The sequence below is a fragment of the Vanessa tameamea genome, chromosome 22 (assembly GCF_037043105.1).
Source record: "Vanessa tameamea isolate UH-Manoa-2023 chromosome 22, ilVanTame1 primary haplotype, whole genome shotgun sequence".
In the NCBI taxonomy this organism is placed as follows: domain Eukaryota; kingdom Metazoa; phylum Arthropoda; class Insecta; order Lepidoptera; family Nymphalidae; genus Vanessa; species Vanessa tameamea.
The window spans coordinates 71,030-92,679 of NC_087330.1; the positions used below are offsets into that span (position 1 = coordinate 71,030).

At 46.6% G+C, this 21,650-nt stretch overlaps 4 protein-coding genes across 5 annotated transcripts in view; 2 read left to right on the forward strand and 2 right to left on the reverse strand.

Annotated features, from left to right (window-relative positions):
- Nucleotides 1-167: 167 nt before the first annotated feature.
- On the reverse strand, nucleotides 168-12,021 carry LOC113402293 (transmembrane protein 131 homolog). Its single transcript, XM_064218408.1, has 22 exons — nucleotides 11,769-12,021; nucleotides 11,088-11,131; nucleotides 9,991-10,215; nucleotides 7,371-7,484; nucleotides 6,717-7,015; nucleotides 6,450-6,579; nucleotides 6,242-6,383; nucleotides 5,985-6,077; nucleotides 5,746-5,914; nucleotides 5,553-5,673; nucleotides 4,855-5,028; nucleotides 4,579-4,776; nucleotides 4,308-4,493; nucleotides 4,012-4,115; nucleotides 3,591-3,712; nucleotides 3,373-3,518; nucleotides 3,092-3,288; nucleotides 2,769-3,020; nucleotides 2,577-2,685; nucleotides 2,260-2,512; nucleotides 982-2,190; nucleotides 168-755 (listed from the first exon to the last, which is right to left on the reverse strand). Exons 1-22 carry the CDS (start codon nucleotides 11,860-11,862, stop codon nucleotides 418-420), a joined length of 4,719 nt encoding a protein of 1,572 aa, XP_064074478.1. The 5' UTR covers nucleotides 11,863-12,021; the 3' UTR covers nucleotides 168-417.
- A 433-nt stretch (nucleotides 12,022-12,454) lies between these two features.
- LOC113402297 (protein cereblon-like) lies at nucleotides 12,455-16,107 on the forward strand. Its single transcript, XM_026642503.2, has 10 exons — nucleotides 12,455-12,612; nucleotides 12,779-12,915; nucleotides 13,675-13,874; nucleotides 14,225-14,404; nucleotides 14,493-14,722; nucleotides 14,790-14,929; nucleotides 15,000-15,102; nucleotides 15,182-15,326; nucleotides 15,414-15,630; nucleotides 15,877-16,107. Exons 1-9 carry the CDS (start codon nucleotides 12,600-12,602, stop codon nucleotides 15,601-15,603), a joined length of 1,338 nt encoding a protein of 445 aa, XP_026498288.2. The 5' UTR covers nucleotides 12,455-12,599; the 3' UTR covers nucleotides 15,604-15,630; nucleotides 15,877-16,107.
- A 96-nt stretch (nucleotides 16,108-16,203) lies between these two features.
- Nucleotides 16,204-18,535, reverse strand: LOC113402298 (vacuolar protein sorting-associated protein 26C). Of its 2 annotated transcripts, XM_026642504.2 has the most exons (7): nucleotides 18,181-18,535; nucleotides 17,939-18,082; nucleotides 17,617-17,859; nucleotides 17,280-17,441; nucleotides 17,075-17,171; nucleotides 16,762-16,887; nucleotides 16,204-16,349 (listed from the first exon to the last, which is right to left on the reverse strand). In XM_026642504.2, the coding sequence occupies exons 1-7, from the start codon at nucleotides 18,235-18,237 to the stop codon at nucleotides 16,264-16,266; spliced, it is 915 nt and encodes a 304-aa protein (XP_026498289.1). In that variant the 5' UTR covers nucleotides 18,238-18,535; the 3' UTR covers nucleotides 16,204-16,263. The 2 variants fall into 2 exon arrangements, with proteins under 2 accessions (XP_026498289.1, XP_064074620.1); XM_064218550.1 differs by lacking the exon at nucleotides 16,762-16,887.
- Nucleotides 18,536-19,152: 617 nt separating this feature from the next.
- Nucleotides 19,153-21,650, forward strand: part of LOC113402294 (kinesin-like protein Klp68D) — a 30,783-nt gene continuing 28,285 nt past the window's right edge. Inside the window, exon 1 of the mRNA XM_064218548.1 lies at nucleotides 19,153-19,519. Coding sequence (XP_064074618.1) covers nucleotides 19,415-19,519 — 105 coding nt within the window. The 5' untranslated portion in view covers nucleotides 19,153-19,414. The remainder of the gene's footprint in view (nucleotides 19,520-21,650) is intronic.

The following is a 21,650-nucleotide window of genomic DNA, read 5'->3' on the forward strand; positions in this document are numbered from 1 at the left end:
TTTTTTTTGCGTAATTTAAGATATTTAAGCATGAAAACTTTAAAAAGCATAGATATATATCATTTCTCTCACAAATAATACAAAATACAAACTGTATTTTTCTTATTTTAAGACATGTTTATAAGAGATTTAAATTTCTGAGAATGGTAAAATAAAAATCAAGTTTATTTTTCTGATTGTTCATTATTACACAATGTCAGATCTTGTACAACAAAGGTAAGTCGTATACAGGAGCTGTGTTCCCAGTATCATCCATGAGGCGCGGGCGGTGTGGGAGATGACTAGCGCACCGCCGCACGCCGGTCGGGCCGGGCCGGTCACGTATCGTCTCTTGCAAGTTTTCATTTCAATTTTCCAATTAATGCTGGGTCGTCGGGAAGTCCACTTCGGAAGCACGAGTCAATCGTTACGAGTAGATTAGATGTGGTCGTCGCGATCGCGCGGCGGTGTAGGGGGCGAGGGGCCACTGGAGGTCGCGGGGCCCCAGTCGTGCGGCGCCGGAGCCCAGATGGAGGCGAGCGAGCGGAAGGGGTCGTAGGAGCGTTGCGTGGGCGGCGACGGCGGAGCGAACCCCGGTGGAGGTCGCAGGGGACCTGAGCCCCATGCGCCCCACCCGCCACCCCAAACCGATCCTATCCCGACGCCACCGTAGTTATTGCCCACTCCTCCCACTCCACTCACTCCACCCACTCCGCCCACTCCACCCACTCCGCCCACTCCACCTACTCCGCCCACTCCTAGAGTATGCGTCTCGTCTGAAAAAAATTGATGTACTTAAATGTATCTGAAGGATTCTCGCAATGTACAGAATAAGATATGGTGTATGGGTATATATTTTTAAATCCTTCTCTCAAGATAAAAACAATTGTTAATTTATTTCTTAATCTTGGAGAGTATATAACAACAGCAACCGATTAACGTATTATCTAGCGAGCGTCTGCATATTTTCAAAGATCGCAACAAGTATACCGCGTCACTCACCGAGATAATCTCGAGCCGGCGTCGAAAACGCCGGTCGCTCGGCGGTTATCGGCGGTCGCCAAGCGAACTCGGCGTCCGGGCGGGCCGTGCTCTCCGTGGTGCCGTTGAAGTAGAACAGCGAGTTGTCGGGCGCGCGCTCGGGCTCGCGGCGCCGCACGTCGGAGCCGATGGGCGCGAGCGCCGGGCCCGCCGCGCCGCGCGCCGCCACCACCGAGCTCCACGACGCGCCCCAGCGCACGCCGCCGCGCGCCTCGCCCGCCTCGCCGCCGCCCGCCGCCGGCGCGGGCGAGCGCGGCGGCGGCGTGGGCAGCGCTCGCTCGCTGCGCCGCTTGGGCGGCCGCTCCTTGCGGGCGTGGTGTCTGGCGGGCGTGCCGCGCCGCTCGCCGGCGTCGGCGTGTCGCGTGCGCTCGAGCCTGCGCTGCGCGTCCACGGCGTCCCGGCGCGCCCTCGTCGCGCGCGGGATGGCCTCCGCTGGAGGCGTCCGAACGAGGGGCCGCACGATGGGTTTCGTCGCAGGTGCGGCGTCGGTCTCCTCGGTCGGTGAATCGTCCCTGGGATCCGGCTCTACGTCCCCGCCGTAAGGTTCGTCCGCATCGTCCCGATCGTCCGTCGGGGTCGAGGTATCGGAGCCGGTGGACCCGACGTCCTCGTCGACCGGCGAGGGTTCGACGTTCTGTTCACCGTTAACTTCGGTCGAAGGCGTTTGCGATTCCATTTCGAATTTTTCTTCTAGCGGGGTTGCAAGTGAGCGTTCGGTCGTCGCACAAGACGGATCGTCATCGAGCTCGAGATCGGCATCCTCGCTAGATCGAGAAGATTCGTCTTCACGGCGTAAGACTTCCGCTCGCCAGCGTTCAAATGCACGACGCTCGGCGCGTGGATCGAGAGGTGGGAGCGGTCGTCGAGCGGAGCGCCGACGACGCTGAGGCGCCCGCGAGACCGGAGTCACGACGGGCGGAGGCGCCTCAGCGAGTCCGCGCAGGTCGAGAGGCGCGCGAGGTTCGGAGGTGGAGCGAGCCGCTCGGGCGCGCCGAAGCAGGCGCTCGGCGTCCAACGCGGCGGCCGCCAGAACCAGGGCGAACGCAGCGAATGCGAGCAACGCCCCCGCCGAACGTAGGGCGCCCTCCCAGGGGGGACGCGGGGCGGTCGCCGCGCATCGGGCGAGGACTTTCGCCGGTATCGTCGCCATCAGCATGTACTCTGCGGGACCTGCGGGACGACCGACATCGTCAATCATCCGCCGAGCGGAACCCCGGCCGAATCAGCGTCGATACGCACCGAGGTCGGTGTGCAGCTGCAGAGTGGCGGTGACGCGCGCCAGCGAGTAGTCGGGCGAGAAGGCGAGGTGCAGCGGCGCGGAGGCGTTGGGCGGCAGCGCCAGCGGCGCGCACGGCGACACGCGGAACCCACGCGCCGCGCAGCCGCCGCGCGCCACGGCCCAGCGGGACAGCGACACGCCCACGCGGCCCGCGTTGCGCGCCACCACGCGCCGGGACACGGCGCCCGCGCCGCCCCACGCGCACTCCGACACCTGCGCAGCGCCACGGCTGTAGCCTCGAGCGGGCGGGCGCCTCCGCCGACTGCCGCACACATACCTCGAAGAGAAACGGGGCGGAGGAGCCGGGCTGGCGGCCGGCGATGTCGAAGCTCGGATATTCGCCTCGACCGTACAGGTGCACGCCCTCTAGTATCGTCAAGTTATTCCTTAAAGAGAGAGAAAAAAGTTACCAGAGTAAAATTCCTCGCGCGTGCAAATCTAAACATCGATCGAAACGATAAGACGGAACCTCAAATACAGGTACGTAGTGAAAGAACCGGTGTCTTGCGGTGCGAACGTGACGCTGACCTCGATCTCCGCATGCGGCTCCAGCAGCAGCGCCGGCAGAGCGTGCGCGCCCGCCTCGTCCGCGCCGCGCTCCTCGCGCGACTCGTTCCACAGGCGGGCGGCGCCGCGCGTCACCCGCCAGCCCGTCAGGTGGAACGCGTCGTGCGACCACTCGCATTTCTCGTCGATACAGAAGTTCGAGTCGCCGCCCGCGCTGCAAGCGAAGTCGATTTTGATCCATCGAGAGATCGGCAAAATCGGCGGTCCCTCCGGGCGCGTACTCACGGCGCGGGCAGCGCGGCGGGCGCGCGGCGCGGCAGCAGCAGCGCGTGCAGCAGCAGCGGCACGTGCGCCACGTTGCGCAGCGCCAGGCGCAGCGGCGCGGCGCGGCGCACGGCGGCCAGCGGCACCTCGCCCGCGCGCCGCGCCGCCAGCCGCGGCCACTGCAGCGCCGCCGTGCCGCTCGCCACCATCTGCAGCACCTGCCGGCCGACACGCGCGTCAGTGCAGGGAGCTCGGCGGCGCCGGGGCGAGCGCACGCGCGGCGCGATATCGTGACTTCGAACCTCAGTGGTGTGCATGTGAAGCGTGAAGTTGGAATCGAGGGGCGCCTGCTGCTGAAATAGCGCGAACCGCGCGAGCAGCAGTGACACGTCTTCGCGCAGAGCCGTCTCGTCGTAGGCCTCGCCGCGACGAAGCCAGGCCGCACCCTCTGTCGCAAAAACAAAGTTTCAATCGATGTGACGCCGAACGTTCGGCCCGAGGACAGGAGCGTGGGCGGTACCGTCGGAGTGCAGCGGCAGGCCGGTGTAGCAGTGCGGCTGGCAGCGGCGCTCGGGGGCGAAGGCCACGCGCGCCACTCGCTGCGAGCCGGCGCCGATCTCGCCCAGCCCCGCGCCCTCCCACCTGCTCCCACGAGGCACATATTGTTGCTGCTGAGTTTCTCGACCGCCGAGGCGGTGTTATTTATACTCAGTGCTTTTATCGTATAATTCGCACAATCTTTAAATAGTTACAGTAGTTCGCTTTCCGCGTCCGATATAATATACTTCAATTATATAAAATGAAGTAATGGGAGACAAATCTCGTAAAGAACTATTTAAAACAAGACAGAACTTCCCTCCAACCCAATATTGAGTTTTAATTTAATTTTTTTTATTTAAAAAACATTTTATAATATTATATGAATTTAGGTAAGTACTCACTCGAAGGACAGCGCTGGGTCCGCGGCGCGCGGGGACAGGGACGTCACGCGCATCCACACCGACATGGAGCTCTCCACCTCCAGCTCCGCGCTGGAGCCCGCGTACTGCCAGCGCAACGGTCACTCATTGTAACACACTCGTATCGAATCAATCGAAAATAACTCAAATATTAGTTCATTTAAATTAATATTAATCAATCGAAGAAGTGAAGACGATCTCTCTATGAATGTTGACGATACAGAATCGCTTCGATACTCCGTTATCCCATAGGATGACGACACGAGGCGGGCACTCACGGGCGCGGCCGGCGGCAGCACGAGCGGCAGCGCGCGCACGTGTCCCGAGCGCACGCGCAGCGTCAGCACCGCCGACGTGCTCGCCAGCGTCGTGTTGACGTACACCAGCCCGCGCAGTGCGCCCTCGCGCGCCGGCGCCACCACCGTCAGCCACACCTGCGCCCAGCCGCCCGCTTCTATGCACTTCTGTGGACGGTCGGGTTAGGCGGTCAGAACGGCGCGGGGCGGGCGCGGGGCGGGCGAGGGGCCGAGGCGAAGGCGGCGCACGCACCGTGTCGGCCGCGGCGGGCGGCGGGTGCAGCGCCAGGCCGGCGGCGGCGCCCGGCAGCGCGGCGCCCAGCGCGCGCACGCACAGCGCGACGGGCGCGGGGTTGCGCACGCGCGCGCCCACGCGCCGCGTCCACGACGCGCCCAGCGCGCCCAGCTCCAGCGACGCGCCCGACGACTCCGCGCCGGCCCACTCCCACTCCTGCGAGCGAGCCGAGCCGTAAGCTTCGTGGCAGCCGGCGACCAGGACGCCGAGGCCGAGGGCTCCGTTTCGACTTACGAATATGAGCTTCCCGCTGTACATCCGGATGGGTACGGTGTACTCGGACAGGTTGGTGTAAACGGTGAGCTCGGAGCTGAGCGCGAAGGCGTCGGGCGGAGGCGAGCGCAGGCGCAGATGCAACAGCGACGCCGACGAGCCCGCTCGCAGCGTCAGCGGGGTGTGGTCCACCACCTGCGCCGGCCGCGACCGAGCGACGAAACCGCGTTATCATAACTCGACAGTTTAAAATCAAGAACTTACACGATGATCGACTTCGAATAGTTTCGTGTCGCGAAGTTCTTACAGAGAAAGAGAAAATCGTCTTAGTTTTCAATTACCAATTCTGTTTTACTCATTGTTTTCGAGGTCGAAGGGGCGAATAGATCTTATGAATGGATCTCAGATATTGACGCCGTAAGAAATATACCACCAATGTGCTATCAACAACTTAGGAACTAAGATGTCATGTGCCGCCACAAAACGCTTTTTAGGGAATCTTAAGTCAATAAATTAACACGAATTAGTGCTGGATCTGTTAGAAAATTCTAAAAAGCTTGGGTGTAATGAGTGAGAAGGTCGTATCGTATTTTTACTTCGACGTAGAGAAAAACAAGGAGTGCGATTCCAAGGGGATTTAAAAGTAATGGAAGATCTCGTGTGTCGGAAGAGCTTCCTTCAGGCGGCACAAAAATTATCGTCAAGGTCGGGAGCCTCACGTGGAAGTGCTCCGCGACGTCGGGCGGCAGGCGCAGGCCGTTGACGCGCAGCGCGTCGCGGAACTCGTTGCGCGCGCGCACCTCGCGCTCCCGCAGCGCGTCCTCCGCCGCCGTCACCACGCTGCGGATTAGAGCTCACGTCACTCGCCGTCTCACCGCCGCCAGCCGCCCACTGCAGGCATCGAGCGCTCACTCCAGGCGGTCGGGCGCCAGCCGCAGCGCGCCGGGCAGCAGGCGCACGCTGAAGGGCACGGCGGCGCGGCCCAGGCGCACGCAGCCGCCGCACCACGCCTCCTGCGCCTCGCCGCCCTCCGCGCCGTTCGAGCGGCTGCCCTGCGCCGTCTGCGCCCACAGCTCCGCATCTGCGGCGGGGGGAGCGTCAGTACGCCGGCCGGGGAGGGCCGGGGAGCGGCGCGGAGATGCGAGACTCACAGTTGAGCGTCAGCCGCGCGACGGGCGTGAAGTCCTGGCGCGGAGCGAGCTGTGCGCGCAGCAGCGTGAGGTGCGCGCCGGTCGCCGAGCCCCCTGCGCACACAGTCATCAATGGCGGCTTCATACGGTCGTGCCGGAGAAGATCAGGCACAAAATATATTCGTAGAGAGGAAAGAACGCACTCGGAAGACAGCCTCCGCAAGGACCTAGTGCGTCTCCCGAGATTCAGATTTCGGAATTCGGGAGGGGGGACTCACCGTTGTGGCGCAGAGGTGCGGGCGCGCCGGCAGGGGCGTCGCACGGCGCGGCGGGCGGCGCGGAGCGCCAGCAGCCCGCCCCGCGCACGCCGCCCTCCAGCGACACCTCGGCGTCCGCGCTGTTGGCCACCTGCAGCTCCACCTGTGCGAGTCGCGAGTTAGTTCCGCCGGCCGACATCGACACTCGCGCGAGCGTCGCCCGTCGTACCGTGTGCAGCGGGTCGGCGGTGCCGCGGGCCCGCAGTCGCACGTGCAGCGGACGCGCGTGCTCGCCGGCCGCCACCCCGCGCGCCTCCACGGCCACCACCAGTCCGCCGCCGGGGATGTCCGCCTTAATCCTGCGACATCGACTCGCTGTATCACCTAATCGACACCGCTCTCATTCGGAACTGATTTAAACGTCAACGGAGGATACACGGCCGAAGAAAAAGGATTTTTAAAAACACCTACAAAATAGAGGGCGCGGCGTCGCTACCTGACGTAGGCGGTGAGCGGGCGCGGCTGCGCGGCCAGCGCGTGCGGCGCCAGGCTGAGCGCCACCAGCGCGCGCTCGGAGCGCGGCGGCACCGCCCACGCGTCGCGGGGCGCGCGCCGCCCGCCGCCCGGCAGGCGCAGGCGCAGCCACGCGCCCGTGCAGTACACCTCGCGCACCTGCACCGTGGCGTCCGTGGGGTTGTGCAGGCGCAGCTCGGGCTCCACGCTGGCGTTGAGCGGCACGCGCACGCCCACCAGCGGCCACAGCCCGTACGCGCTGGCCTCGCCCACGGCCGACACCTGCGCCGGCGCGGGGGAGGTATAGTCTACGAGAATTCTGTCTGCACACCTCGACTCGTATTCGTACCTAAACAAGCGAACGCTCGGGACTGGTTTCGAAACATTCTAGACTTTATACGAGATAATAATAATTGAATATTAGCTTTTGAATTTTTCATTGTTTGCGTCACACACTTTTGTGAGTATTTCGATAGTAGTAGTCGAGAGTTACTATATCGTTACTGTGATGTTTGTACATAACCATAGCCTGATCGAGTCTCTGACAGAGAGACTTCGAGGACGTCGGCCTAAACAGAAAATATTGACTCGAGAATTAAAAGTAAGTACCCGTGCAATGTTTTAATATAGGACATACTGGATACTTATGTACTCCTAGGGAGGTGTGTATGTAGAGGTGGGCCGACACGGGCCCCTCCCGGCGCCCGAGATACACCACGTTGAACGTCGTGTTACCTTGCGGGGGCAGCGTCTGCGTACATACAACTGTAATTTGTATTCAGAAGACACCCAGTTATCTCGACAACTACACGGAGTACAACTTGTGCGCCCAACGGAGAGGCGGCGCCGCCGTCGCTCGCGGGCGCGCACAGACGCAGGAAAAGTTCGAGCTTGACTCCCTCCACACCAAGTCAAAATGCGAACTTTTCCCGCGCCCGCGCCACCCTTCCTTCTTCCGGTCTTCTGTCTTCTGACCTTCTTACACAACCTACATCAAACTTAAAATTTAACAAACATACCAAATATTATCGTCTTGATCGATTATTATAGTACTCTATATTATTAAATATTTATTGTGACGAAAACGACGGAAGAACTCATTTTAATTTGTACACATTGTATTATAGATATTATGAATTACTATCTTAATATACACAATAATGAGATAGCATTGTTTAACGTGTTAAACATAACATTGCGTAATCTATCTAGTATCTACGATACGGGCGCATATACCGCCTCCACTGTGAATAATGATGAATTATACGCTTGCAAGCCACTGACACTTCGTTGACACATGTATTCGACATAATTTAATTTAAAAACAAGCTTTTAAGAAAGGCAACATTTCTTTATATTTTACTTCTTCAAATCCTTCCACTCACAGTCCCAAAAACAGTAGCTATCATCGGCCCAGCCGAGCCCAACTTATTCTGATGCCTTACACTTCTAAAGTGGTGGTGCACTTGTAATCATTCTTAATTACGAAGGTACCAAGTAAGTATTTAACCCCCCAATGGTCCCTTTCATATCGGAGCATCATAAGTTCCTAACACGTACTAACAAAAGAATATCCTGGTATTATATTAGACGATAAACTGAAATAGGGAGCATTTTATTATTATAAATGCTTCCGTGGGTAAAGGTATACTACTTTGGGGTTTAATGCAGTCTGCACAAAAATTTGTACAATCTTTGTCGTGCAGAAATGTTCTAAACATTTAGCATAATTAAAAAAATGTGGGAAGTGAATCCATAATTACGCGAGTAGAAAGATAGGAGCTCCCTATAACATAAAGAATCTCAGGCGCTCGTGTGACACATTTGAACGGTTACTAATGTTAGTGTACCGGTTATGTTTACCATTGCCGAGTAACGAATATCCTTGTGACCCAGTTACGGCGCCGGTGCCGGGAACAGGTTTGCGAATAACGACACAGCTCTGACAAAAAATCGAACCTTCGTAATTACGCAAGCGGTTAACTGGAAACTCGAGTGAACGAACATACAAAAATCGACCCGACAACCAGTTTTATGACACGACAAATTTATTTAGATTTGTGTATGATAAGAAATGAAAGTAACCATAGGTCCTCGTTTTTGGTGCGAAAGTACTACAACTAATTGAACACATGATGTACAAGTAGTGTTTGAGTATTTTTTTAATACTGCTATGGTCACAGATTAGGTACATCTAATGCTTTTATTACTGTAACCAAAAAAACACTGAACCACCAAGTGAAACATTCTTTGTATTACTTTATAGTATTAAAATTTATATGGAACCGAATATAAAATATCATTTAAAAGTAAGTAAGTAGTTTTCATATACATTTTATAGCGAGGACGCGCAAATCGTGCAAAGTACCTAGAGAAGTAATTATTACGTTATCGTTTCCTGTGACGTCACATGTCCCGCGATAAGGCGCCGCCGATAACGGACTTGCGCCGAACAACTACATTCGTGTTAAGACATCTTACTTGCGACCATATCAGTTATAGTAAATGATTATCGATTGCTACATTTAACTACACTAATTAAATAAAAAACACCCCGTTAACGACATTTTTATAGTATAATTTAAATTAAGCTTAAACATAATATATTGATGATGAAATATAGAGTATAAAAGATGAAATAGAGAAATAGAGACTCCATACTGACTGATTATAAAAACAAATTCAGTCTTCTAATGAGACCAATTATTAATGTTGTTTTAGATACTCTTTAATCTCGATTTAACTAAACTAGAAAAACCATTATAAATGTATTATAATTTTTACAACGCTTGGATTTATTTTTTATACAGAGTCGAAGCAGCACTTGTACACACAAGCAGGGCTGATCAAACGTCGGATCCGGTATAGTCCATAACGAAGAAGTAATTAACAATAATTCATTTTTAACACTGTGCCTCTGGGCGGTCAAACAACCAGTGATCACGACTGTACGCCGTTCTGTTGTCAGATCAAAAAGGGGCCGGTGAATGCGACAACGACGTCTTCTAGGCTTTTTAAGTCACACGCTGTACAGCGTACCACAGTAAAGCACAAGAAAATCGTAAATAATCAACTATCATGAATGGATGCACTTACCTAATCTAATACGATAACGTATCTGGAAAGAAAGATTGTTTTGTCGTTTTTAAGCACTCGAAATCACGTTTAGACTTAGATTAGGTGCATAAGAGAGCGGTCGCGGTCGCGGTCGCGGTCGCGGTCGCGGTGCGTCGTCGCGCGGGGCGGGCGGCGCTCACCTTGGACTCGAAGAAGGAGGCGTGGAAGTCGGGCGTGGTGCCGGCGACGGAGGCGAGGTGCAGCGTGGTGTTGGCCGTGTTGGTGAGCAGCACGGTGCGCGAGTGCGGCGCGGCCAGCGCGGCGCGCCCGAACTGCAGCGCGCGCGGCTCCAGCGACACGCCCTCCACCACGTCGCCCTCGCCCTCCAGGCCGGCGCCTTCCACGCCGCTTTCCTTCCCCCATTCCTATGTCAGTGTGGTTCCACGTTAACATCTGTTCAATCTTTCGAGATTATTCCGGTTGATACTTACAAACACTTTCTAAGTATCTTTGTTACTTCAAAGTATTTATTTCAATATAAAGCAACCACTGAAAACTGAGGTGTTATAATAAACTTATTTAATTTAATAATATTGATTGTACTGAGAAGAGATGGCAAGAAACTCAATAGTTGCTGTTTGTAAATGAACAAACAATCACCACTTTTTTTTAAATATCTTGTATTGCTTTATTGTTTTAATTTGATCTAAATTCATTAATATAAAATAATTGTAGCTACTATTCACAATAAATAGTAGACATGCTATCTATCCTATATTATTATAAATATAACTCAGTTCATTACCTCTTCATGCTTACACCGCTGAACCAATTTATATGAAATTTGGTCTGGAGATCATTGTGAGTCCCAGACAAACATAGGCTACTTACTTTAATTCACCTCTCAGGGCACAAAATGGTAATGATAAATTTTAAATATTTTGTGCAGTTAAAACTGCATTCTCATCTAGTAGTAAATAAAAATGATTAATTGCAATAATATTTCTGGGAATTTTAATTGAACCCTTATTTAACAGCATAAAATAATCTTATGTTGAATACTTTGTTGCAAACAGTAATAACATAAGTAAAAATATATGCCTGGAAGAATTAATTTCATAACTCTATTTAGTAAAATTGACAATCTATAAAGCAGTGGTGAGACAAGTACATTGATATGTGCAATTCTAGATTCACTTTAGCATAAATATAGACTGGACATTGTACTGTTAACTTAAATCTATTAAATATATCTACAGCTACACCTCTATACATAAATAACAGAAAACTACATTACCTGAAATGTGATTCCTTCAACTAGGGAATCATGTATTGAAACACCTGTAACCACAGAATCAATTTTAAAGTCCATATTTACTTTACTCTTTTTAATATGTGAAATAATATTTTTATTTGATTAAACATTTCAGTAAAACTATATTAATTATTATTTTCAATAACAAAACTGTTAGGCACTATCTTTGATAATTATAATTCTGAAATCTACCCACATTGTTCAAATTATTGATTTTGAAAACTATTTTAACTTAAAATAATTTTGACATTGCGCCTTAGCGTTGTGTATGTATGACATAACACCATATAACAATATGTGATTCAATCGTTAAAATTGCGCGGTGCATCGGCAATCGGAGGCGGCGGTCGCGAGCGCGCACTGCTGCACGCAGCTCGCCCATGCACCACACGCCCGAGCGGTACACCCTTACCGCCAACGCATAGTTTTATTTCATGTTTGCTACGACTAAAATATCCACTTTACACTTAAGAAAAACAAAATATAAGCTCGTCCCCGATCAAAAATAACATTGCGCTATTCTCTACGGCTTGCCGAGCAACATGCCAAATATTTCTATTCCGCCAAATTCTGTTCCAAATATTTGTAACATACATGTTCTACCAAAAGAACCTTAACATAACATAACAAAGTTGTTGTTATTCTTATAGAAATCGATTTTACCATGGCTCTCTCCCTGGGCTGTCGATTTCGTATTTAGCGATATATCCAGCAAAGTCAATACCAATATATAACACCACAAAATATTTCGACACATTTTTATTTATATATTTTTATAACCACACACAGTTTTTCAACATTTTCTATAAAAGAAATACGATTTTTATGAAATCACTGTCTCACTTTCTTTCCATTTAAGAGATGTGCGTTGCGTTCACAAGACAAGTCGAATTTTCAATTCAATAAGATAGGCACAGATAAAAAATATTTTTTCTACGCACAAAAATCTTTGGCAAAGCATTCACATAGAATGTTATATTTTTGTTTGAAATCATTTTATTGTATCAAAATTTGTTTCATAATTATAAAAATTAGGTAAGAACATTAAAATCTTGATAGTAGTGATATAAATAATTTATTAATGCCTGCTATACATACTTAAATTTAAACTTAACTTTAACACCTTTAAATTTAACAAAAAAGCACCTATATATTTTCCAATTAGTTAATTCGTTAATTAGCATACAAAATTTTATTACCATTTGCAATGATTAAGATTGCAATACAAGTCATTTCCTACTTTTTGTTTGTTAATACATAAGTATATTTTTCGTTTTTATTTATATTTCCATCTCTAATCTTTATCAAGAATTCTCGCGATTTGTGACTTCGCTCATTTTCTACTGAATGTCAATGTCAAACCATTCTGTCAAGTTTTGTTAATATTTACTATATTATTATATTTCTTTAAATCAGGTTTGCCTACTGTTGACAAGGGTAATAGTATAAAAATCCTTAAAAATTTCACTTCTCAGGGAACTCTTAAGACGTATAATGGAAGATAATGGTGAGAATAATAAATTATTGGGCAAACGATTTGATCTATTTACCTACGCAGTGCATTTTTTGAACATAAATATTTACTAGGAAAACAATATTATATTTAAAAGAGCAATGAACTTTTTCCCCAGAAATTATTTATTTATCAACATTAAATAAAGTTTTCTATTTAGTGTCGAGCGATCAAGAGGAAGGGTCTAATGAAAGAGGTAGCGGGTCCGAAAGAAGGGGTGGAGGTAGCTCCGAAAATGATGAGGAATCAGATGAAGAGGAACAACAGTTTGATATTTCCCTCGCCGCTTCACATTCAGTATGTATCAGTTATGTTAAAGTCAGTCTAAAACAATTTTAAAATAGTAATAAGGATTTAAACTCAACTATATGTATTGTTAACATACTATTATATTAAAATTAAAGTTCACTTGATGTTGTAATGAAGCTAATAATGAAGCTTCTTAATATACTCTATTGCATAGAATTAGATTATACAAATTTTTAAACAATTATTTACATTAAGGCCATAATTATATATTATATATAAATAAATAAATTTTAGTAACTGATGAAAAATATTCACAAGATAAAACTAACAGAACTACATCATACCAAGCATACATGAGTAGATTAAAATTAAGAATAAGTATATTTTGGGAAATTCGTGTATGTTTATTTACATGTAATGTTTCGATACCATCACACTTTTTCGTTAATAGTCAAAAAAATTTGCTCAATAAAAAGTAACAATTTAGATATCTTTAGTACTTAACATATATTTAATATAGAAAAAGGACCGGTGATATAACAAAATAGTGCAGAAGTATATGCAAACAGAGGTAGACCAATGAGGTGTCATTTACCAATGACTGCCCTTGAAGAAATTATCCTAAAAGTTATTCTTTATGAGAGGGCGTCGCACAAGGTCCTCTCGGTAGATACTATGGTGTTTGAAAAAAATTATATTTCTTAGTGTTCATGTATGGATGAATTCATCGGGCGGCCCATTTACTCATCCATCTTCTTTACATTAGATTAGACTTAGTAATAATTGACCATAACCCTAAACCATCAGTACATGGGGAATGGGCTCGTCCAAGTGAGCGGGCGCTCAGTGCTGGAGGCCGGCTGGACGGGGCGCGTGCCCGTGATCGCGCACCACGGCGCCGTATTCCCGGGCGAGACCGTGCCCATGCTGCTCACCAACGAGCGCGACGCGGCCGTCATCAGTCGGGCCATTCAACACGACAAGTTGTTCGGTCTACTGTGTCCAGAGTGAGCAATTGTTTTTAAGAAACTTAATGTAAGGAACTTTAATATAAGTAATGTATGATCGATTAAATAAATAATTTGAAATTAATAAGTGGAACAGCAATCAAAAGATTTTCACGAGACTCAAGAATGGCAGCATCTATCTCCTCGGAAAATGAAGTATTTGATTTTCTCTCAGAAAACACCTATCATATTCGAATTAAAAAAATCGACAGATAGCATTTTTATTGACCTTATTTTAAAACAATGATACCTTTGATTACTCGTGACTTTGTATAATTTTTAATCAACATTTACCGTAGTCATCGAAATATGTCATAAATTCTGATTCTAAATTTTCATTTCATCCATAGTGAGAGTGGCACGCTGGTGTCCGGCTACGGCGTGCTTTGCGAGGTGTTCGAGGCGGATGCGGGGGTGGGAGAGGGGGAGGGCGAGGGGCCGCGCTCGCTGTCGTTCAAAGCGCGCGCCACGCATCGCTTCCGCTGCGTACACGTACCGAAGCAGTCGGTTCCGATACACGCGTTTAGCAGGTGAGGACTCGACTCCACCGCGACGGTGGCGTGGATTCGAAGGCAACACTCGAATAGACACTAAGTCGGTCTCGCACGGCGCACGCAGGATGCGCACGGTGGAGGTGCGCGTGCTGCCCGAGGTGCGGCTGGGCGACCCGCTGCGGCCGGCGCGCCTGGCCAGCCTGGACGCGCTGCGCCGCGCGCGCACGCCGCTCGACGCGCGCCTGCGCAGCATGGACGCGGCCGTCACGCCCTGGCCGCTCTTCGTGTACGACATCTTCGACTACCGCCGCATGCGCCAGATCATCAAAGACTACTTCCGCACCATGTCGCTAGGTAGGCGCCGTCCAGTCGCCGCGAGTCGCGTCCGAGAGCTCGTAAGCGATCCCCCGCCTGTCCGCAGAGAACCTGCCCGAAGAGGCCGTGTCGCTGTCGTTCTGGACGGCGTCCAACCTGGCGCTTTCGGCGCGCGACCGCCTGGCGCTGTTCGCGGTGGACGACGCGCTGCTGCGCCTGCACATGGAAGTGCGGCTCATCGCGCGGGTGAGCTCGGCGCCGACGCCGCGAGAGGCGCGGCGTGCGCGATATACAACGATATCATTCTTCTTTTCAGAAAAGTGTGCTGTGCTGTTCCTCGTGTGCGGTCGAGATCGCCCGACGGGAGCACATATTCGCCATGTCCAGCGAGGGCGTGCACTCTAATTACACCAATCTAGGTACGGTGGTTAATATCGAACTAGCTTCGTGAGAGCGTCGTCGCATGCAGTCGATTAGTACAGAGCCCGTGGCCCGCAGGCGGCTACATGCACGACATAGTGACGGTGTCGCGCGCCTCCAACACGGAGCTGAGCGGGGCGCCGTCGGCGGAGTTCTCGTGGTTTCCCGGCTACGCCTGGACCATCGCGCTGTGTGCCGCGTGCCTGGCGCACGTCGGCTGGAGGTAGGCGGCGCGGCTAGGACCCGACCGATCGAATCACGTTATTTTTTTTTGTTCCGATCACTACAATTGCGCGCGCGTATGCGGCAGGTTCGACGCGCAGCGGCGCGGCCTGCGGCCGCAGCAGTTCTACGGGCTGTGCCGCAACTACGTGCAGCCGCGCTGCGACGGCGCGGGCGCGGGGGCGGGGGCGGCGCGCTCGCTGTCGGCCGAGCTGCGCGCCGCGCGCCGCGCGATGTCGGCGCTCGTGTACGCGCCGCGCGACGACGCCGACCCCTAGTGAGGCGCGGGCGCTCGACGGGTTTGCGTTAGAGATTTTAATTCGATTTCAAATTTACCCCTTGGATCAGATTAACTTTTTTTTCAAACTTTTATATGTATGTATATAAATCGTACGAGGTGCAGAGTATCATGCGATGACTTATATCGCATAAAATGTCTTGGACGTTAGTGAATAATAAGAATTACAAATTGTCTCCTATTATATTTGCTTAGTAGAGTAAATCAGAGGTGTACAGTGTGACGTAAAATATTAATGTTTTTATAATTTTAGGAACGTTTTCTAATTGTTTATTACACGAGAAGCTCGAAGAGTGGAGGGTAATTGAAGTATTACTGAGCAATCGTAGGGGTCTCTCTCGACTCGACTCTACGGAGGAAACGGAGGGAACCGTTTTAAATCAATAAATTTGTTATAAAAAGTTGGATAGAGACTACAGAACTAGACAAAATATATTGAAGAATATTTAATAACAATGTAGACAAAATAAATTCCTAACCAATATGTCGTACTTTTATTGACTATTTTACCCAAATTGCAAATAAAATGTTAAGTTCGAAACCATTTTTTACATAATTATATATCAATAAAAACACGTGATTATAAATAAGTATTTATTGATCATTAACATATTATGTTTACTGATAATCATATTATATACTATTTACTTCTTAACAATAGTATAGGAAAGTTTTCTGTCACTAAATAGTCGTCCTCGAAAATGACTGCAATATTGAGTTCAAACTCTGGAAAGAAGAAACAACATATTATATGCAAATATTTATTTGTCCCAATTATAATAAAGGACAATGTCCCATCGACTATAAATTATTGAGTAGTCGGTCGATGACTTCATACTGTACGTTATCGTCTATAACTTGGTGGTCGGTAGGGCTCCGTGCGAGTCTGTCCGGGTGGACACCACCCCCTCGTCACATATTCAACTACGAAACGAAACTTGATATTGTCGTGTTCCGGCTTCAGGGGTGAGCGAGCCAGTGCAAAATTTTCTATTTCAAATAGAGGCAAGCCATAATAGCTCCGAGAAAAAGTGAAGGAACTCATCACCGAGTCGGATCGACAGAATCACTCGCGAAGCTTTCTCACGGAGGATCCAATTTCACCGATCATTATATAGAGAAGTGCGCAGCTGCGTACCGATCTTGAAGTAGGGCGTGGCGGTGGTGGGGCACGTGAAGAGGCGCGGCAGCACGAGGTGCAGCGGCACGGGCCGCGCGCGCCGCACGTCGCCCTCGCACACCTGGATGTTCTGCACCTCCGTGGCTTAAACGGAACTCGTTTGTTAGGGAAATTAATAGGGCTCATTTAGTGTCAACTCGAGTATGGAATATGGGGGGTCCGGCGAATCTAAATTAAAATGGGACCTTGTTGAGTAAGTATATTATAAACGGGCGTAGAGTGGGTGTTAACGACTAAATCTATATTATGATCTCCGAGACTATTATATTACCATCTTTCGAATATCCTTCGGCGCTGCCGCACGTCTCCACGCGGACCAGCTGCAATTCTATCGATTTTATAGCAACCGAACACTCGTCTACTCGGATCTGTAATGATATTGCAAATGAGTATGAATATGTAATAAATTTATGCCTTGGCCCACAGTATGATCACAAAATGTAAAATAGCCTTAGTTCAACTGGATCAACTCATGCCTTGCCAGTGATGGGTCTATCGAGTGCACACACGGTGGAGTCTATTTCTGCATAGAGCTGGAAGTGCGGCACCGTCCCGCGCGCAGCACCAGCACCACCGCCCGCACGGAGTGTAGCTGGCGAAACCTCGCAGCGCACTGGCTTGCTCGGTGGACGCTCTTGCTTCAATAAAGAGATCACTCACTATCAGCTAATAATTTATGATCAGTTTGCTAAGGCAAAAATTGCTGCTTTGAAATGTAAATAATCGAGCATTGGTATAGGATGTGAATGAATAAATACAAAAATAAAGACCTTGGGTAACATTTAATTTATTAACAGAATTACTTTTACTTACTTGTTTGTATTGCACAAAAAACTGACAACTAGCATTGAGTGGTTTATTGAGGAATGACCGCTTCATACTACACTTGAGAGTGTACATTACATTTACAAAAACTCCATGATAAGTCTCTAGTAGTCCAAGACTCATTGAGCTTTGCCGACCCACAAGAGGCATTTCAAACGGAATTTCAGTTACTCCAATAGGCATTTTGCCAGCTGCAGCTAGCTCTATTGATGTGTTTATTAAATTAATTGGCTGGAAAAAAATCAGTTTATTATGAAAGTGTATAAGTAATGTATTTATAATGGAATTTATTTATCAAAGTGCTTTATACCCTGATGTTATTAGAGAATGCATCAAAGATTCCTGCATTTTTGGAGCTGATTTGTAGATTGACTGAGCCTTCCATTGTAAGTGTTAAACCCTCATGTCTTAAGTCAGCTGCTGTGTCCACAATCACAACCCCAGCAATTATTTCCTTCACACAAGGTTTAAAATTTTTAGAATCTTCATAACTTTCATACACAATATATTTCATTATAGAACGATCAAGAAAAGTTTATCAAAAGAACTTACACCTTCATGATAAATTTTATTTACTCTTTTAAGACTGATAGTCAGACTGGCCGTCATTTTAGGGCCTAGTTAACATTCAATTTGCACTTTTCTTATAGAATATTATAAGGGAAGAAATAAAATTTAAAAAATAATCTGACTAATCTTGCAAATTTTCATTATCTAATAATAAAAAAAGATTATTTAATTTCTATAAAAAATATTGTTTCGCTTCGCTATGGTTTTGCTTTTCTGTTGGCTTTTTTGTATAATTTAATTATATTGCCTTTAATACAATAATATTGAGACTAGTGAATGACATGTAAACTATAATAAGATAAGATAAATACAATAAGACGTCAGTTCAAGTTTCTTAGTTTTTACTCATTATTGTTTCTGATGGCAGAAACGTCAATGTCGGTGTCAAGTAGGTAGACAATATATAAAATTGGTAAACGTTAATTACTTCTAGAATTTTAAGTACAATTACATTTTTATTTAACTGAGTACAAATGCTGTTTAAAAACTTTGATATTATTATATTATAATTTATTTTGCCGCACAATTTTAAATAATTATTCATAAATAATAACAATAACGCTTACATTGATTATTAAATCATGTTCATTCAATTATAACTCGTCCATTGCTTAATATTTATTTGACGTCATTAATTTAAATTTTACACTATTTACATTATGCGTTACTATATTCGAATATAAGTTTTAGTTTTAATATTTATGAATCTAGTTTCGAATTAAAATATTTTTTACGAAAGAGATACATAAAAATAAATATTTTTTACGAAATAGATACATTAAAAATAAATATTTTTTTCAAATTAAAATAGTTTTAAGCTCATTTAATCTGTTTTAGCTGTAAGTTCTAATTGTTATTACCATTCAGCCTTAATAAAAACATATTTGGTACAAGTATTCGAACAGATGTTATGTTAAACATCTGAGAAAAATTCATAAAATGTCAGTTGTTTAGTAAAATCCGCTTGTGGCGGGTGTATGTGATTACGCGTGATTAAATTTTTTACGATTTTTATTTATTTTGTTACAACTATAAATATTTGAATCGTGCAAAACTAAATTTTCGAGTCTCTTTTATTTCTCCAAGTGTGTGTCAGTGACGTAAATTAAATGTTATCGATTTAAGCAGGTGTTGCCGACAATAGGTTCACCCCGAATGGATCGATATCGGTGACTTCGAGCTTTTATTATTTGCGTCATCGTAGGGGTGCTAGAAGATGGAGAAATCAGCACGACCACGGACGGCTCTTAACGAGTGTGTTAAGGTGGTAGTGCGATGTAGACCGCTCTCAGAAAAAGAGAAGAATGAGGGTCACGAGGAGGTGAGTCTTGGTTGCTTTGTTGATATCGGGTGCCAGGGCTGCGCAGACGTGGTGCGTCAATTGCGAATGATGATTTGGAGTTATATGCTTAAATATTTGGTTAATTCGGAATTTTTATTGGTTTAAATTCCGCGCAAAACGATCTCAATAGAAAATCTTCACTAAATTGTGTACAAGTTTGCCTTTAGATAAGATTATTAGGACGTGATTCACGTAAGTGGGAAGTATAGTTCAATAGTTTAAAAAAAAATGTTTTCGTTACATAGTAATATCAATATTTTTATTAATTCACTAATTTTAATGTATTGCGAAAATACTGTATCTTTATTATTTTCAATAAAGCTGTGATTAATCAGTTAGCTCGACTATTCAGTGTTATTGATGCACTGACAATGTTTCCAAAATAATTTGGATTGTGGTGAATTATTTTCATTATGGTATTTATTATAAAATATTTTAGAATCCTCACTTATCTACTGTTTTTTCATTCTAAAATGCATCTTAAATCAATATTACATGAAAATAATCTATGACAATGCGTGATAAGATCATTAATTAATCACTAAATAAATTGTATTTTAATCTGAATCAAGCAAACTTATTCGTAGTACACAAGATGCTATAAGAAGACATACATATATGAATAAACACAGTTGACTAGTTTCGTTTTTTCACTCAAGCCCTACAGTTTCCTGTAACAGACATGTCTAGAATATCTAATCAAGTATAAGATCAATACTAGCAATGTTAATATAGTTAATGATGTAATTAACTAATATGCAAAAATATATACCAACATATATTAATGATTCAGTCGGAAACATATTATTCGTTTGCTTCATGTAGTCAATACATGATCTCTGCTTTTCAATATATCGTCCATGAAAAACGTCTATATAGGAAAAGGTATCTATAAGTTCAATTAAAAATAAAAAATAAATCACGACTTATTCGTCTAGACATAAAAACTAATAACAGATGATTTCTTCTTAGTCGCAGGAATATTTGTTTGCGAAATATATCAACAATGGCGCCAATATACACGTACCCTCATTTTCCTAAAAAATAAAAAACAATAAACGAACTTGATATTTTGATTGAATGGGCTACGTGTCAAAGCCACGGTCAGTTGCGTTCATTATTGTTCAGGGACATAGATCTGTCGAGCTGAGAGCGACCGCAGCTCGCTCGAGCGGCTCACATTCTCAAAATAAATGAGCGGACGGCACGCGCAATGGATCTTGACCCGCCGTAAGTAGGTGAGCGGTATTGTCCATACGTGGCTGCCCCATATTTGGCGTAGATCATCTGGACGCAAGACTGGCCTCCGGGCGGCTATTACACATAGCTAGGCACTAGTTTCGGTAAACTATTTATTAGAAATGTTCTATGTCAAATGGCAAATCCGCCGAAAACCATCTGGTGCAATGAAATCACGTTGAGGTTGATCATGCATTCTTTTGTTCGTAGCTTTACGTAATATTTCGGAGTTGTTGTCCTAAAATACACAACATGCGTATTTTTTAAGTGTAAGTTAAAAGTTTACTTTTAGGGTACAATAGGGTACGATATTATGCATTAATACTTTACATGTTAATTTACTCTGTACGCACACAAAAATAGTGCACTGAAACACCAACCAAACCAAAGCACGGTTTTGAGTTGACGACATCGACAGTTGGACTGAGTGCGCGGTTCCGTCTCAACTACAACCTTGTGGAATCTTATCTGTTTTTGCGTGAAACTTGCTCGGAGGCTTCTTCGGTATCTCGCAATGCAGCATTACATTACATGTGTTTTGGCAATCGGGAACTTCTCCGACCTTCGAAATGACTCGCTGCGACAGCTTCATTAGCCTATTGTTTCCCTTGTATTGAGATTGACCGATATTACAGATTTCCAAATAAGGTTTCTTGTGTTAATTCTATTTTAAATTGTACATTATTTATTGGGAACGTGTAGTGTCAGATGCCGAAGGAAGGAAGGTTCAACAAAGTTAATGTGTAATGTGTTTTTACGTTCAAAATTGTTGTCGTATACGATCCAATTTGTACCTGTATCATTCGGTTCGAACGAGCAGCCGTACAAAAAATACAGTAGGTACCTAATGATCAAATGAGACTTGCCACTT